The sequence below is a fragment of the Alligator mississippiensis genome, chromosome 14 (genome assembly GCF_030867095.1).
Source record: "Alligator mississippiensis isolate rAllMis1 chromosome 14, rAllMis1, whole genome shotgun sequence".
In the NCBI taxonomy this organism is placed as follows: domain Eukaryota; kingdom Metazoa; phylum Chordata; order Crocodylia; family Alligatoridae; genus Alligator; species Alligator mississippiensis.
In genome coordinates this window covers 10,757,070-10,775,832 of record NC_081837.1, presented here as the reverse complement: position 1 = coordinate 10,775,832, position 18,763 = coordinate 10,757,070, and the positions used below count along the sequence as shown (strand labels likewise).

The 18,763-nt window shown below is 44.5% G+C and overlaps 1 protein-coding gene across 2 annotated transcripts in view; it reads left to right on the top strand.

Moving 5' to 3' along the window:
* GALNT17 (polypeptide N-acetylgalactosaminyltransferase 17) overlaps window positions 1-9,466 on the top strand; it is a 362,022-nt gene extending 352,556 nt beyond the window's left edge. Inside the window, exons 10-11 of one of the 2 annotated variants that reach the window (XM_019493492.2) lie at window positions 5,238-5,405; window positions 6,105-9,466. In XM_019493492.2, coding sequence (XP_019349037.1) covers window positions 5,238-5,405; window positions 6,105-6,233 — 297 coding nt within the window. In that variant the 3' untranslated portion in view covers window positions 6,234-9,466. The remainder of the gene's footprint in view (window positions 1-5,237; window positions 5,406-6,104) is intronic. The other variant, XM_019493493.2, reaches the window with a different exon arrangement.
* The last annotated feature ends 9,297 nt before the right edge of the window (window positions 9,467-18,763 follow it).

The following is an 18,763-nucleotide window of genomic DNA, read 5'->3' as shown; positions in this document are numbered from 1 at the left end:
TTATCATTACCATGATTCTGCTACCTTGAAATGAATTCCTCCCCTTTGTCCCAATGCAACCACCTTCTCTCAAAAGAACCTCACTTCCATCATCCTCTGGCATATTGGTGATGAAAAAGTTAGCGTGAAAAAACTTGCCAATGTCTAGAAAGTGGGAATAGTATCTTCAAAAGAATAACCTTATGTGGACATTTGCTGATGTGAGATTACATTTTATCAGGATTCTCATCAAAGAGCCAACAAACGAATCCAAACGTTGTCATCCTATTCTCCACATGAAATAGGGCCCCTCTCAAATCTCCAAATAAATCCAGTGCCCATGTGGCTATCCCATAGGTGGATACCTGGGCAGGCATACAGAAAATGAATCCCTCAGTAGACCCTTTCTGATGTCAGAGGAGCAGCTCATCTGGGTGACTCGCACAGTACATACTAGTACGGGGTGTATCAGAATAAAAGGAAGGTTATTGGCTGGTAGGAGTGGAATAAATTGACTTTGGAAAAGGGAAGTGTACTAGTATTCAAAATTACGTAGTGGAGGAGATCTAGGGAGATGTCAAGGAGCATATTGGAAATGTGTCTGCACTGAGGATCTGCTAACACCTGGGTTACTCCCAGAAACTGTAAATCCATACTACCCTTTTGCTTTCTGCTTGCTAAAGGGTTATACCTTAGGAGTCCCATTAAAAACCAGAAGAGCCAGTGTTGCTCAGTTCCCAGTTTCAATTAGATGGCTGCTCATTCCTTTTTTGCATTCTCTCACAATCACAAAATAATGTTTTGCCTAATATGTTTTGAATTGCTGCTGCACAGTCAGCTTTGCTACCAGCACCCACGGTATTGATGAGACATAAACCTCTTACTCTTATCCCTTGTTCTTTTAGCTTTCATATCTAGCTAAAGGATGCATTCTCATTGACCACCTTCCTCATTGATCACAGTATCTGATACTGGACCAAAAGCATATGAGAATGCATCGTTGTTTGGAATTATGGGATGCGGCGATGACAGAATCTGACAGCTTGCATTTCCTCAGCAGTCATTAGTTGGAGCCCTCCAGATCCAGCAACAGGGAGTTCTGAGTTGAGGGGCCCTGCTGCTGTAATTTGTTTTCTAGTTGAAGAGAAACTAGCAGCATTTGGTGCCTGCTGCAAGGATATTATTTGGCTTAACATTGGATTTCCTGATTTGTTTCCATTTTTTAATTTTTTCATTAAGGCCCCGAGTTGCTGTACTGAGGGCGCCCGAAAACTTATCATCATAGTAGGCCATTGGACAAATAAGGCAGAATTTTCAAAAGCAGTGATATGATTTAGGAGCACACTGGGTGCATCTACACATAAATTTGATCCAGGATCAGTTTACTTGTGAGTAAATGACTCCCAAGTAAACGTTCCCAGGCAGGTGTCTAAGCGGGAGCAGATTTGCTGCTAATGGCAGAAAACTGCTCCCACTTCATGGGGCCCGGCAATGGGCCCCTGCCACAACCGAGGGCAGCTCTAGGCTCCCCCTGGGTGCTAGCCCAGGGGTTGGCAGGGAGCACCAGGCCAGGCAACACCTCTCCAGTCTGCTCCCCACCCAGCTCTACACTCACAGAGCTGGGCAGGAAACAGGCTCCCATGCCTTCACCAGCAGGGAGCTCCCAGCACCAGCTCTGCAACTGTGGGGCTGGCACTGGGCGATCCTCATCTCCCAGCACTGGCCCCATAACTGCGGAGCTCGTGCTGGGAGATAAGGATCACCCAGTGCCAGTGGATCTCCCAACACCAGCTCCATAACCACAGAGCTGGCACTGGGAGATGAGGGTCTCCCAGCCCCCTGCTCCCCGATCGCGATCTCAAAGTTGGGGCTTGGAGCTCCCTGCTGCCAGGGCAGGGGGACATGGTCCCTACCCAGGCTTCAGTGGAGGATCCCACCCTGGCAGCAGGCAGCTCCCAGTGGCACGGAGCAATCTCCCACCCTTAGTGGCCAGCTGACTGGGAGCAGTTTTGCTCCCCATCAGACATCTACACAAGCGCTACTATAACACTACTAAACATGGGTAAATTCGCTGCTTGCATTTGCAGGTAGCAAATTTACTCACAATTAGTGAGGTTTACTGAGCAGTAAGCATGTGCATGTGTGATTACTGCTACATATGATTACTGCTCAATAGACTATGCTACTTTGCAGTAAAGTATCTCATGTAGACACTGAGTCTTGTGCTTCTAAGTCATTTTTAGAGATACCAAAACTAAGCCTACATGTGTCAGGTCCAGGGCTGGAAGTAGTCAGGCTACCGTATCAAGGCTCTGGACCTTTTCAGGTGTCGTGTGTCAAAGTAGGGAAAATTAAAGAAAGAGCTTATTAGCCCAAGTGCTGTGCCTCACTAACATAGGCATCCTGCATTCAGGTATCTCCACCCAGTACCACTTTGCACCAATGTGATATACTCTTAAGGTCTTCTGAAAATCCTACTCTAAATAAGAATAACACCTCAGTTCAGGTACACAACATTAACAGTCCTGAACAGCTTTCTTTCTGGAGTGGTATTTCCCTGAAATAACTGTCTACAGCCTGGGGTTGTTGTGGGAGGAAAAAAACAGACAGTGAATATTAAAGCAAGTGCAATGCAAACTCTATTTTGGGTGACAGTGAGCTAGATCCAACATTATACAGTATGCTAAAGATGATCCAATGTGTTTTGGGCTGTCTCTGTCTCTCGCTGTTTTACCCAGTAGGCTACACATCTAATACATCCGTGCAATACATTTTTCATTATATCCCTATTTGTTTTTCAGATCATTTCATTTTCTAGCACCCCCTAAACTTCCTCACAATGAATTTTTGCTCTAGTTACTTTTCCCACCACATTAAGAAATAACATATAAGAATTGAAATTATAATGCCTGGTGGGTACTGCACAAACTGACTGAAGACAAGCTGCCAAAGATCATAAAAGAAAAGATGCCTAATGCAATAATTATGCATATGGTAACTAATGTTTCAAAAGCAGCATAAAGGAAATGACTTGTACTGCAAGTTTGTTCTTAGAGATGGATTTCTTAAAGTGACAGTATTAAGAAAGGGTTTTTATTTTTGCTTTTGTCTTTGAAAAAAAAAATGTGGTCCTTTTCCTTCTGTTGCCATTCAGACACTAATTCAGTTCAGTTGCTTTGCTTAATCACATGCTCTCAGTCAAGGAACATTTGATGAATCAAGCCTGAAGCAGTGAAAACAGCAGACCCATCAAAAACCAATAGTCCAAAATCGTGCCATTCTGCTGTACTTGATTTGTTTTAGCATTATTCAGATGCTGTACACATTGTGCGCCATCGTGTCTCTCTGCTTAGAATCTCCCATGTTGCAGCGTTGAGGTAATTAAGGTGCCATCATGCAGAGAAGATGAATTCCCATTTGGAAGATAGGTAAACTGAGGCACACAGGGGTTAAATGTCTTCCCTAAGCCTAGGCAGGGAATCAGTGATAAGAGTTGGGATCTTGACTTCCTTTAATATCTAGACAGCCCACCTTCCTGTTACACATGCCCCACCCCAGCAAAACTGAGAACATGAGCAAACCCAAAAAGACAAAAAATAAAATGCTTATTGTACAGAGATCGTTCCCAATATTACTGCTAAAGGGCCACACGATCCCCTATTAGACTTCCATTCATTGTAAAGGAAGTGGGGTCAGGAGAGTATCTGTGGACCTCACTGCTGTACAGTTTTTAAGGGACCAGGCAGCGTTGGACGACTGGCACTGAATAGCGCCATCATGCCTGGATATGCCCTACCTAGTTTGGGCCTCGTCCTGTCCCCTTGCATCACCTGGAGACCTGCTGCACCAAACAAATCCCTGCAAATTTGTTCAAGTAGCAGCTCCATTAGTAGTCAATAAATAATACGCTTGCCAAAAGTAGGAGACAGTTGTACGTGCCAATCCGGTCATGCGTTTTTATAACTAAGCCGAACAAAATAAAGGAATGGCAAAATTAGATTCAAATACCTTAACTATATCTGTCTGCATTGGATCAAGTCAGCCCATTTGTGCATTGTTTTAACTTTATTTTTGGTGTTTAATTATTCTAACAAAGATAACTCTAACTCCCACTGTGATTTACCGCCTCTCTTTAAACATCTGGGTCACAGATATGCTCAGTTAATTAATGTGCTGAATACTCCTCATTTGTCTACTGGAGAATGGATTGATTCATATTTTAAATAAGCAGCTGTGTATATCTTTCCCCTAAACTATAAAAAGCAGGCTGTCACTCATCTCTTTTCACTCCATGCATTTAAATATGTTTAGGGAAATATTTTGGTGGTATTTTTTAAACATTGCAAATGTATCGGCCCTTTATCTTAAACAGCCATACACAGAACTGGACTATTTTTTAACCAAGTCAGGTGCGCCAACTATGAATGGAGGGAAATGAAGGGGAGGAGAGGTGGAGGGGGAATGATCTGCTTCCAATAGATGATCTTTGCCCAGCTGCAAAATATCTTTTTCCAAGATATTTACAAGCCAGCTCTGATTCCTTCTGCTAGCAGCCCTGACATTACCTCCAAAAGAGGGAGTGGATTTTCAGGATTCATGGGAGAAATCGGTTCTGTGCCATAAAGATACTGGGAAGAACCCAGCATTAGACATGGTCTGACCCAATGGCCCACTTCCCCCTCCCTCCCCCAGTCAAACAACACGGAGATTCCTGGGAGATGCGATTACAGACCAAATCCCTCAGCCGGCCAACTGGCCAACTAGCTCCAATCTTGGAGCTACCGGAGGACTGTTCCAGACACCGCAGCGCCATCATTTAGTTGCCAAAACCAGAATCTGCTGCCAAGCACATTGGAAGCAGCGTGACCAAACTAGCCAGCTGGCCTGAATCTAAAACTAGGAGATTATTAATCACCCTGTCAAGCATAGTATCGTCACCCAAAGAAAAATCTAGAGGAATCCAATCTGTGGTGGAGCTAGTGATCAAGTGCATAGCTGAATATTTGGGTGACTATTTATACAGAGCTTATGTGACACCCCCCCCCCCCCATGCAACCATAAAGTTGGGCTGGAAATTTCTTGAGAAAAGGCTTTCCCTTGTCGTTCCTACCTGCTCCTTTCCCCAGACTCATTGGTTCGTGGGTGAAATCAGTTTGGGATCAGGCGGCTGCTGAGTAGACATGGCTCGGTCTCTTCCTGCATCTCTTCTCATAACTCTCAAGAAGTACTAACAGTCTTTCTCCCCCAATCCTCCCCAGCTGGCCCGCTACACCAAGGAGGGATTCCTTCATCTAGGGGCTCTTGGGACTACGACTCTTTTGCCTGACACCCGCTGCCTGGTGGATAACATGAAAAGCCGGTTCCCTCAGCTCCTCGACTGCGACAAGGTCAAGAGCAGCCTCCATAAGCGCTGGAATTTCTTACAGGTTTGTCCAGCACACCCATATTCTGCCGCACGTGGCTCTGCCTCTGGCCTGCACCACTTTTTATTTGGCATAATATGGAATGAGAACTTCTCTTTGAAAACAGGGACTTTCTCTGATGCACTGGAGAGAAAGGCGTTCTTCTCCCATTCACCACTTATACTTGCCCAGAAATCAGTTCGCGCCTTGTGGAATAGCTCATTCGGCCTCAGAACAACTTAATTTTAATGAAATATTGTAACATATAAAAGGTGTTTTTCCTTTAAGCTCAGGTGGGTAGAGGGTCTTAGATTTTGGGTGCATAAGGTCTTGCATTCATAAGGCCTGATGACTGCTGTTGTGCCTGGGTCTGTATGGCCATGGTTTTATTACAGAGGAGTTCTCCAGACTGGGGGCAGCATATCATACAAAGGCTCAGTATATAGGCTTCTGTCTCCAACCTACAAAGGGGTTATTGCAGGTTACAGATTTTCGGCATCACCTGAAGAAGTAGGGACTTTTGGTTGGGGGCTGAAGGTGTCTTGGTGCAGTTTCCAGTGATTATTGCAGTGCCTGTTATTACTTTGCATTAGTGCCAGGCAAATGCTGTGCTCTGCACTTTGTAGATATAAAGGATGACGCCAACCCTGTCCTGACAAGCGTGCATACAGTCCTGGGTTAGCCATGCAGAGGATGTGTACTTACCTGTGCCTTTGCTTTCAGAATGGTGCAATCCTGAATAAGGGGACCGGCCGCTGTCTGGAAGTGGAGAACAGAGGAATGTCTGGCATTGATCTGATTCTTCGCAGCTGTACAGGGCAAAGGTGGACCATTAAAAACTTCATCAAGTAAAGGTATCAAGGCTAGAATAGTCTGAAGAACTTCTCTTGAAACACGCCTGACTTGGACCAATCCAACTGGAACCTTTTGGGAAGAAAGAAAAGTAAAATCAGAGCTCTGTTCACGTTACCTGTAGAGAACCTTGGGGGAAATGGGCATTTGTGTCTTTTTTTTTTTTTATTGGATATTAGTGTCTTGCAGCTGGCTCCAGCTGAGTGAAATAGGGTCAGAACTGCTATTTAATTCTAGCAAGCACTCTGAAGGTATTGCTTATTTCTGCTGGGATGACTGTAATAAGCCCATGCAGTCTTGTGAACATTGTACTGACAGAGAAGTGTTGCTTTCCCAGATGACTTGAAGCTCTGATGAAGGGCCAGCAAAGCTTATACCAGGATCAGAAGCAAGAAACCTTGGAAAGCACCCCCGCCCCTGGCAAGCAAGCATCTGAAAGAAAAAGGCTGCCGAGGTTGCAAGCTTAAAATGAGCCAAGATAAATCTACTGGGTGTTTTAAGATGTGCTCCTCTCTCTCCTTCTCCCTCTCCCCCCACCCCACAACCCTATACAACAAAGTTCCTATTTGAATCTGGCACAAGCACACTTTAAAACGAAGGTCTCAGAAATATCCCCCTCATCCCCTTAATTTACCCCTCCCAGCATCGGGATCTCATTGACCTAAATCAGTTTGAAATAAAAACGTTGATTTTTTTTTTTCTGTTGCTCCCACCTCCATGCACACGTGCCTCCTACAACAGCAGCAATACCCAGCCTCAGTCCTTAAAATCATTTCACAGTGTCATCGCCTCTGTCCTCGCTGCTGAACATTTCGTTGGAACAGGTTTTCTTGTCCCCATTGCTGCAATATCCCACCAGCATCCTCCATGCGCTCTCCTCCGAAAAACAAAAATACTTCCCCAGCTCTTCCCCGAGGCTGACTGATACTTTTTCACAGCGACTCCAATGGACTGCCAATTGCAGGATCAGTGCAGGATGCTTTCAGCGAGGAGGACCAACAGGAGTCTCCCTGCCCAATAGGCAGACTATCAGTAGAAAAGCAAGATATCAGCCAGCACCATGGGGATCCTTGCAGAGCTGTAACAGAACTAAATCTCATCTTTATCCCCTTTGCTCTTCTCTGCTTTTCAAAGTGGTGATAGCTATACAAGGACCACAGACAAGCCAAGAACAAGCACCAGGAGAGAAGATCCTGCTAGGCTTTCCTCAGACCGAAGCAGTGGGATACATTCTTAAAATACCCTAATTATGAGTGAAGACAAAATAAGAACTTAAAGAAAAAAATAATCCTTCTTCCCTTGGTTTAACCTCTTCCCAACGATGGATGCTTGAGGACATTTGCTCTACCACTCTTCGTGTGTCAGTGTTGTTATAGCCTGCTTACAACCTTTCTGGCTTTTGTGTTTCTTTATGAGCATTGGCTAAGTAAAGAGGGAGGGGGTTTAACAGATAAACGAACAGCAATTTGGTTCAATACTGATTTGGTGCTAGTTTTTTCTCCTGCCATCATGATGGGCTGGAGACACTCTCGCCTTCTCATTTTTGAACCATAAGGATATTTGCTGCCAAATATTCTCAGTAATCATTGGTGACCTTTATGCCGGGTTACAGTTCAGGGTGACTAAGAAAGGGAAGTAGGAACACGCCAAGTTATTGGTGTTTTACATGGATGTTAAAGAGTTTATTTCATGACAAGCTTTGCTGGTTGGGGAAGGGAGGCTAATAATCCTCCCTTTATCTTTCTCACAGAATAATAATGTTTTTTTCTGGTTGCCCTCTGGTTAGGGTGCACTAAAAATATATTAATATATGAGATGTATGTGTATATATGATTCCCAAAGACTGGATGTGCACAGAGTTGTTTGCTGCAGAGCACTCATGCCTGTCTTCCGTTTGGGTCAAGAAGATGCTACCTTGATGTTTAACGAGTTTAATTTTCAGTGCCATGCAACAGGTTTATAGCTGCTGATTTAGTAATTTATTGGAGAGAAGCAGATGTATTTCATTATTCCTTCTATGGCAATGAATGTCACGTAGGACCGATCATTCATGCTTGACAAGGCTCCCTCATCAATTGGCATTTTCTCTCATTTCCTCTTTGCCCTACCCCACTGTCCTTAATGAAGTGAAATCTTTTAGTTGTCCCAAATTGCAAAGTAGAGAGTCAATGTAGAATTTTGCTCTCTTATTAGCTGTTGCATCATCTCTTGTGTAATAAATTTTAGCACTTACAAAACCAATATGATCTATGTTTTCAAAGGTATATTAATTTTTGCCCCTTCCAAGGAAAGCAATTTGCCAGGAAATGAATGTCAAGACAGTTTGGGGGTCCTGGTGGAAAATAAACGTAAAAGCAGTAAAATTCGCTCTATTTAAGTACTTTGTCTGGATTTTCATCAGTAAAAATCTCATAATGTTTAATGCTGGGACATCGGAACAGGGATAAATCTTAAAACAATCCCAAACTCTTGGGGTTATTACAAAACTAGGAATTAGTTTCGCCAACCTGGAACCCTTAACTAACATTCCTAAAGCCGCCTACATTGTTATGACAGTATTTACAGGCCTGTGTTCCCAATGACTCCTGAAAATTGGGCTCTTATCTCATGTTGAATGGAGTTTTCTGTGAGATTTCTTTTACTTCTTGTCTCCACTTGGACCAGATGGGTCAAGAAGTAGTATCATGGATGCATTTGCTTCCAGTTCTGGCTAAAGCCCTTTGCCTGGCTTGGGGATTTGCCTTATGGAGGTGATTGTCGGAAAGAAACTGAACCTGTTTTATGGTTGGGTTCGATTTCCCTCTGCACTCGTATAGTTTCAGGTGGTTATTCTGAATGAATGTGGACGCTAAATAGTCTTAAGACTTGCTGTTACCTGACTGGAAGAACAGCTGGGAATGCCAGGCACTGTAGATACAAGCCAAGGAGTCGGAGTCAAACACTTGACAAATATTAGGCTCTAGAAACTGAATGAATAGCAAGACTTTGTTCAGTCCTATTGTCACAGCTGAGCTGAGGGACAGAAAGGAGGCATTCGTGTAGTACAAATTGTTCTTGCATTTTGGATGGCAGTATGCAGAGATGGCCCAAATCACAGTCCGATACAAACACTCCTCAAGTTAGATTCTCCTACAAACCTGGATTAACTGTTGTATCTTGTGCCTATCTCTAGTAATATGTTAATTGCTTTAGCAACTGACATCCAGGTGGTTCTTATTAAATACATGATTTGAGTCTTGCCTCCTGAGTAATTTCAAAAGGATTGAATGCCACTGAAATATAGAGGGATTCATTCTTCTCTGCTGCCTATTAAATACAAAAGTGTTTTTAATGGAACTTACATTTAAAAAAAGAAATGAAAATGAAGGAGAGATCAGGAGAGATTGCCTATGCAGATTAACCTGCCATTTCATCCATCCATGCAGTCTGCCAGTCACAAAGATAATGAAATTATATACAAAGAATCAGAGAAGAGAAAATGCACAAGAAAATGCGTTGCTTCTGAGTGATTCATTCTGTACCCTGATGGGAGGACTGGGTGTTTAAAACTCTTTTTAAGGATAACATGTGACTGATGAAAGAACACCTGCATTTTTATTGCTATACAATTTTATAAATGTATGATTTTATAAGGGCCAAGTCCAGGTCAGAGGGAACTATCCAATCGACCTATTTCATGTAACTTTGAAGTCAACAATGAGCTCTTATTCTCACACTCCATTTAGCGTATTTTGCCGCTGTCCTGGGCAGATAGCCAGACTTTTAGAAAGTTCACTTTAAACCCTCAAACGAAGTCAAACTGCTTTCATTTCAGAGTCAAGGTTTAACTCGTACACCCCCAATAGAAAAACCTCTCTGCTTGACCACTGAGCAATTTAAGCACTCATCCACAGCTAATGAGCATAGAGTTAAGCACTCTATTATGCAGTGTGAAATTAAGCCTTCTGAAGCCTATATATATATAGCCCTGTGAAGCAGCTAAGAAACCGCAGATGAGAATTTTGCCTTGTTTTAGCAAGAGGAGTACAGAAAGCTTATGTGACCATTAGAAATCCCACCTGAATTCCCGGGCCATCTGGATAACGCATGAAGGGCTGGTCCTTTCTAAATGAAACCAAAGTGTCTTGTAAATCTGCAGTAAATGTCAAACTAACTTTTTGTTGAGTTCAATGATCTGAAATCTGGAGCTCTCCTGGCCCCGTCAGCCTGACAACTAAAAAAAGGTAAGGCCTCACAGTATTCTGCCTCTTTACTGAGGCCTGGTGGAGAATTGAAAGATTAGTTGAGAGCCTTTGGGTATTTTGGGAGGTGGGCAGGTGTCAAAACTACTTTTATCATTAAGTACAATTTGAAATTATTGATGCCTTCAATCCTACAGATACTTCCTGGAAGGAGTTGGAAGGCTGCAGGACAATTCAGGTGCACAAAGTTGTGCATGTCTGCGTGCGCGTTTGCAGAATCAGGGCCAGAGATGGACAAAATGAGCATGTTCTGTCAGAAGTGGAAGGACTTAACTTTGAGCCAAAAATAAAATAAATTGGCCAAGTTGAGTCTCAGCTGCAGGCTTGAAAACTAATGTCCTAAACAGATTCCTCTGTAAACTCCCACAGTAGTCTCAACCAGGTAAAGTATCCTTTATTGTCTGTCCTAACTTTTATACAGTGTTGTTGAACTAGGTTCTAACTCTGCTACCCTCAAAAGTTGGTAACATTTTTGTCTCCAGACTGGGAGGTATCTTGATAAATGTTCCTGTCCGAAAGGTAGTGGATCTTCAGCAGGGATTGGTGTGATACCAGTACCGACAAGAAGTCAAAAGCTTCTGTTAACCCCACTGAAAGTTTTGACTGTGGACCAACAGATCTGGGCTAGCATGGGCACGTCTACATGGGCTATTAATTCGCAGTATGTAGGCTTACTGCGCAGTAAAATACTGCGCAGTAAGCTTTCCCAGGAGCACGTCTAGACATGCTACCAATGGGAGCAGCCACATACATGATTGCTCCGCCCTGCTCTGTCCCCCTGCAAGGAGCACAGGGCCAGTCCCAGTGGGCACAGGGCCAGGAGAGCTCTGCTGGCTGCAGTAGTCTCTTGGCCCCGTGCACTTTGGGAGGGAACCTGATGTGTACGGGGCCAGGAGACAGCTGCCCCTGCAGCGGGCAGAGCTCTCCTGGTCCCATGCTCATCAGGAGACACACCTGCCAGCAAACCCCCTGCCTAGCAGGGGGCTGTCTTGGATGTGGAGCAGCTGCTGGTAAGCCTCCTGCTGGGCAGCAAGGGTACAGGGCTAACTGGCAGCTGCCCTGCTTGGCATGGAGCTGGCTGCTCCGGGGAGCAGGCAGGGGTGGAAATCCAGCCCTCACCTGCTCCCTGGAACAGCTCCATGCTGTGCAGATCTGCTCCAGAGGACAGGTGAGGGCTGTATTCCCAGGTCTTGCCTGCTCCCCAGAGCAGCCGTCTCCATGCTGCTTTGGGGGGACAGCTGGGGGCTGGATTCCCAGCCCCCACTGCCAGTTCCTGCCAAGACCCAGTCCTGGCACTGATCGGGCGACAGAGTGCTCCCCGTCTCCTGTGGTCCTCGGCTGATCGGGAGCAAATTTGCTGCTGGTTTGCACCTACACAAGTGTTACTGTGCATCTTCTATTGCACAGTTAGTTTACTACCTGTATTTACTTATTGCACAGTAAATGTGTGCACATTTAGGCAGTGACTCTTTACTACACAGTAAATTAGTCTACTGCGCAGCAAAATAACTCATGTAGACAAACCCCATTTATAGCAGTTGGGTATCCACTGCCAGTTTGGCACAAAGTATCCTTAATTTCAAGGTGGGATTCGCCCCATATAAATACATTGGACCACAGTTTCCATGTCAAGATCTTAGGTAGTTCATTGTCTGCAATGTCCCATGTATACTGCACCTCAGCAAATTCATAATCCTGGCACTGGCTCCAATATCTCTCAATATGCTAAATGCTTGTTTAGAAGAAATAGCAGAATTGGTACTCCAGATCCTTCAAGTCTAGTGCTGTGTTTCTGTTAGAGGCCTATATCAGATGCTTCAGGAAAAAAAGCAAAATAAAAATAATAATAATACACCTGGGCAACTCTTTAGACATTTCTCTCAAAGGAAGGTTTTCTTTTTAATCTCACTTGGCGGTACACTTATGCTCTGAGACACAGTGGATAATAGCTCTCAGAACTTTTTTTCCTAGCAATTGTAACTATAAGGTTTTTTTTGTTATATTCAAGTGTCTCACAGGAAGGCAAGAACCTGTGCAAGAACTAATTCCTTATTGTGCTCTTCTGACATCGTAAATATAGGGAAAGTACCCTGTTCTGTAATACTAGAGAAAAGAAGCCCTGTGGGAAACCTCTGTCAGCTCTTTGTGATTTCAGAGATAAGTTCTGTGAGTACAGTGGCAGCTGGATCTTGCTAGCCCTCCAAGTTTCATCCAGGCATGGAAATTGTCTCTTGAGTACCAAGGGCCCCTAATATGGGAGTAGGTGGCCATGGGAAAATCAGCCCCGTGTAGGGGGCTCAGTTGCATAGAGCCAGAGTAGTTGATCTCATTTCCTTCCCCCTACCCTAGCCAGGACAAAAGGGAGATGAGCAAAGGTTTCTCCATGACCTTTACCAACTTAAGATACCATAACAGGATCTATGAAGATCCTGTTCACCCTGGATTGGCCCTAAAGAGAAGATGTTGGGAAGCCTAGTGGGTAGCGTTACCTATATATTATTCACACACGTGTGCTTTCTGACTTTCAGGAGAAATAGGTTTTTTTGGGGTGAGGAGAGAGGGGAAGTTCGTTATTACGTGGAAACAATTTCCCCCTGAACCGTGCCTGGCAGTATGGAGTCTTTGTCCCTCCATTAACTTATGGTTGCATTGATTTTTCCCACCCCCCTCCAGGTTGAAAGAAGCAAAAGGCGCAGAAAATAGCAAGAGTAAGTCTTCGCCTGCTGAGACAAAGTGCTTCTAAATTCAGGTTAGAAATGAGTTGTCAGCTGTGAAGATGATAGGGGAAACTTTAAGCCCTTACTCTTAAAGGGCCTGGGTGTAAAAATCCATCACTTGCAAGCAGGCTCACTGTATACGCCTCTTTTTTGGCTCTGTTTTGTGGCTAACCCCTGTTACCTACAGCTAGGGGATCACAGCTGGAACAAAGTACATTACTCTTCCCCCGCTCCGTGCCCTAGGGCCCATTTACGCTGCTGGAGCCCACCAAACTCGCTCAGCCCCCGGGAATAGGAGTAGGAGAGAAAACAGGAAGAAAAGCAGCAATGTATTTTGTTGGTAGTGGGGCTGGGTGTGTGATTTGGATCAGATCCTCCCTGGTGTAAATTATCATCGTCCTGCTGGCTTCGGTGGAACGAGATTGGATTACGCCAGCCAGGGATCTCAGACTTATTTGCAGGGCTGTTCTCTGGGACTGGTTGAGGTGGTTTCCCTTCCCTTCCCTTCCCTCCCCCCCAACTTCCCCCTTTAGTGCCATCTCCTCTTTACTTTCACTCCCATCCTGTCTTCAGCTTCAGAGCTGTTTCTGTCCCCTTTTCCCTTTGTCTTTAGCACCACCTTGTTTTATTTTGTGTCTGTGGCTGCCGTGCATTCGGCTCCTTTTTTTCTCAGTGTGAATTTTTTCCATCCAGCTCCTCTCAGATCCTTTATTCTCCATGCATTTTTCTTTGTTCGGTCTCTCTTTTGCCATTTCTTTCAATTGTTTATTTCCACTTCTTTCCTTCTGGTTATTTCATTCAAGACTCTCTCATCTCTTTTTAACCGCTGCTTTGTTTTCTCCATAGCTTTGTTCTCTCCTCTCAGTGTTTTGTGCTTTATACATCACTGTTTTACTGTTTAGATTTCCCCATCTCCTGTCTAAGTCTCCTCTGTTTTTTCCCTCTCCAGATTCATTTCTCTTTTGAGGTTGAATCCAGCATAGGCATAATGGCTAAGTATTTCTCTTTCTTTAAAATGTAACCATTAGTGTCTGTATTCCAGATGCATTTACTTTCTAATGCTAATAAATAAGCATCCGCACAGCTACTGGTATTTTTATAGTCACACAACAAAGCCTGCCTTTTAATCAGTGTTAAAATGCACCCGGACAGCACGGGTTACGTTTGTTGGTACTTTCCAAGGGGGCTCTGCGTCTAGCAAGCTGAGAGAGAGCCAGTATCTGCCCAGCTCAGATAGTCCTGTATCATTTAAGACCAAGCTACGTTGCAGAAAAGGGATGTGATTGAAGCCCCAGAATCAGACCCTAAAACACAGCCATCTCCTTTAGCAGTATGCTCTTGATGATGCTGAAGCAGGACTGCGAGGATGAGTCTACTACAGGTGACGCTCAATGGAGTTAGAGCAGCATGTGATATTGTGGATCACAGGATCACAGCCTGTAAAGGACATCCAAATGCAGATGAAAAAGGTAAGTCTACTCCAAGAGATCAAACCTAGTCTGAAAGAGCTTCAAATTCTCCAGGTCCTTCCAACCCTCATGAAATATTCAGCCTCTGCCAAAACTGACAAAATAATTTTGACTCCTGTTCAGCAGGCAAGGCGCCTGTGACTACACTTGGTTTTGCCATCAAGAATGTGTTTCTTACCTTGCCCAGCATAGATAAAGCCATGAAGGGAAGCACCCATAACATAGTGAAAATGCAGATGGACTGTTAGGTCTTTACAAAAGCATTGCATTCGACTATTATGTGTATATATAACTAACCTGAGCCTACACTGAGCCGATGTGACACCTACACTTGGCTTTCAGGTGTAACAGATCTCCCCAGAAAAATCATCCCCTGTTGCTTGCATTTGACCTAGAGGTTGCCAACAAGGAAAACCTGATGCCCACACGTTTGAAAACACAGCTGCAGTTGAAGCCAGTGGCATTTCATGTACCCAGCATTTTAAAAGAAAAGCAGGTTCCCATCACCTGCCAAAGACTGGCCCGGGGGAAAAAGGCATCAAATTCCAGGAAATAGTAAAAAGCAAACAAAGGGACTGGTTGTGTTGAAATGGAGATGGTTTCTGAAGGGGGCAGGCCCCTTTCTAAAAACATGGTGGACTAAATTCAGTAGTCACACATGAAAGGGCCGATTGGTAGGATACACGCAGCATGCTTTCCCCAAGCCAGCTTTTACAACAGGCAAACCGTGAGGACAGAGGCAGTTTCCATTTGTTCATCAGTGGCCATTTGAGCAGGTGAAGGTTCCTGCTCCAAGCTCCTCAGACAGAATAAACCGACTGATCCTTGGCTCAGGTTGGGAGGAAGGCTGAGTTTGTGACCGAGGTTCAGGGAACTCTGCTGAGAAAGTTGAACGTGGCCTTTACGCTGACCTGTGGTCAGGCTGAATTCAGGAGGAAACTGGGAAAGGTAACTTTATGCCCACAGCCCAGCTTCCTGTCCTTTAACAACCATGGGACGGTCTTAATATTGGGATTCTAGTACCGGGGACCATGACTTCCGCACCGGAAAGGAAACCACCCTCCCATATCTTTACTGATGGAGGCGGTTCTATGTCTGTATAGCATCATCATCTTCGCAGGTGTGTCCTGGTCCATCAGTGAATCTCCTAGGCCCTGTCACAATACAGATAATACAAATAATTAATTGCGGTCAGGGCTGGGCTTATGAATATTGCCATCGTCCCACGGTACATTTCCCACTGGAATAATTCTGGTGACCTCTGCTGTTAAGTGCAACAGCTCAAGCTGAGCCGCTTTGTTGTAGTTGATAGTGAGATAATTATAATCCCATCAGTGGTTAAACTGTTTCAATAGGCAAGAGACACACTCTTCAGGCCTTTGATGGATATCTAACAGCTTCTAGAGATTTGATATTAATCAGCAGCTATCTCTTGACTGCCGGGAGGCAAGTGATCACTGACAATAGCAATCGAGGAAGAACATGATTTTTCTGCGGCACGTGCTTTTTTAAAAAAGAATCCTTGGGAAACACATCTGTTTCCAAGCTGGTTATTAACTATTCCAGTCAGCTTTGCTTCAGAAGTGGCCTCAGTGCTGGGAACATGCAGCCTTATTACCACTGCCTGGCAATCAGATTACGCTCTGATTTTCCTCTACTAAAAAGTGTGGGCTGTAGGTGAAGTGATGGAAATTACAGCTGCCGCCTGCCCATTCTAATCAGAAGAGAAGGGGTTTTGTCTTTACTGCTCATGAATTATGTAACAGCCAGAACTGCAAGGTGAGGAGTGAAAAGGGCCTGTTAATGTGTTACTTAATATTTAATTACACACAAAGTCAAGGTTGGTGTTTCCCCATGCACCCTATTTTTTTTTCCCTCGAAAAGTGGCAGGTGGACTAAATGTATTATTCACAACTGACCTCTACTCCTTAGAAGTCAGCTGTATTGTAATGAATCTTTCACACTGCAATTTTTTTAATTAATTTTTTTTTACAAGCAAATACATTTATTCTTTTTCTCCATAATTATGCCATTAAACTGCAGCAAGACAGGCAGCCTAGTCAATAATGCTAATAGTTATTTCCCAAGGAGCCAACTGTGATTAGGATCTCTGAGTCTGAGTGTTTGTGGTGCAGCAAAAGGATAAAGAAACTGCCTGAATATTTTGGCTGTTAAACTATATAACATCCTGTAAATACCTATGTTTCATTAATGAGTTGGACTTCCTGTGGCCTGAGATATTATCTGTACACTCCAGGAAAAGCATTATTATTTTGGAGGTGGGTTGCTGAAGGTGGAGGGGGGACGTAGGGATTTTACATCACTACGAGCGAGTGGTTGCATGTGCATGCTAAGTTTGTACTGAACACAGTTGATGTATCTATCAAAACAGGATGCTGGTTTGAATGTCACTGTACTTTTGAGCTTTGCTTTGCACTGCAGGGTTTAACATTTCATGGTCATTATTTTTATGGCTAACAGCAGTCGCCTGAGAAGTTTTATCATCACAGAAGCATCTACAGGTCCCAATCCGGGTAGGCAACCCATTTGTGCTGGGTGCAGTACAAAACACAAGGGACGAAACAGTCTCTGCTGGGAAGGGGGTCCAAATCTAAATAGACAAGCGCACAAAAAATAAGACAGAAAACTTCATACTGAGGTCACACTGTTAGTCAGTGGTAGAACCAGTTTTTCTTCGTACAAGGCCAGGATCCTTGCCCGTGGGCCAAACTGCCTGTACCATGTCTCCAGGGAATTGTGCAGGGACCCTGAAGACAAGCATGAGATTTGTTGAGATGGGTTATATGAGGTATATTAGTTTGCTAGCTTTTATAGTCCTGCTATTCTATGTCACTGAGCCAGTGGGGTCTCAGCCCTTCTAAATATTGCACCACGTTGAGGGTGCAGTGCTTTCCTTTTGCTCCTGCCCCTCCCATAAGGGAGCGAGTCCTCACAGTGTGAATTACTGTTGTCTTTTTATGCTGCCCTCTGGGTTTGCTGCAGAGATTAAAAGTGATGCGGCGCACACCTTCCTGCCAGCCTCCTCTGTTCCCAGGGGAAGGGGGTTGTTCTCAATTACATGCTCTGTGTAGGTGACTAAAGGCATGTCTTCTTGCACCCTCTCGTGGTTCAGGAGGGGTATCTCACAACTGCTCCAAAATTCAGATTTTCTCCTGGTTGGTCTATTCTGCTTTCTTAGATACTGGAGAATGACCTGTCCCCCCCCCCCATCACAATGCAAAGCAGGTTGACATAAAAGCCTGATCCAAAGGTCACTAAATTGAATGGGAGATTTACCCCTAACTTCAGCAGGTTTAGGATGAGGTGCATAGACCAGAATCCCCCAGGTTGTCTCAAGTGAAAACCTCCGCCCTCTAAAACCAGGGTAATGAAAGCTAGGTTCAGAAGGTCTCAAACTCAGCAGTGCACAGCCTGACTTTTAGGTGCCCTTCAGTTCAGGAGGGTTTGTAATTTAGAGCTGGGCCCCCCTGCTCCTCTCAACAATTCACAGTGGAAAGTTAGATGCCAAAGGAGATGCTGGAAAGCTGGCATGCTGAACAGGGAGCTGCCTAAGCCAACTACTAGGATATGCCAAGGAGAGAGGCCTGCCTTCATTTTTTTCATAATCATGTGCTCTCTGCTAAGGCTGCTGAGTGCCAAAGACGTCTCAGTTAGTCATGCTGATGGTGGGTACAGTGATTCAGACCCCCTACCCAGGGAGCGATATCATGTTGCATATGCCTCCAAGCAGCCAGCTGTCTACAATTTGGCATTAAGCAAGACAAAAGCATCTACACTAGGAAAGGACCAAGTCCAGGAGCATGCAGAGAAAGCAGTTTGAGTGTCAGCCTTTTCCATCATACTCCTGTTAAGAGCCAGTTCCAGAAAGTGCCCAGCCCATGAGATGTGCTGTACCTGTTGCATTCTCCCCGAGCCGGTCTCTTCTGAAAGTGGCTTGAGAGCAACTGGCAATCGGGGAGTCTCACAAGGGCTCTAGGAGCAGGATAGATCCAGCGAGCAGAGCTGAGTCACTGGGAGGCATGTGTTCGGGATCAACTTTTTCTAGTTTTGGGAGGGAAGTGTAATGGGGTGGTTAAAGTAGG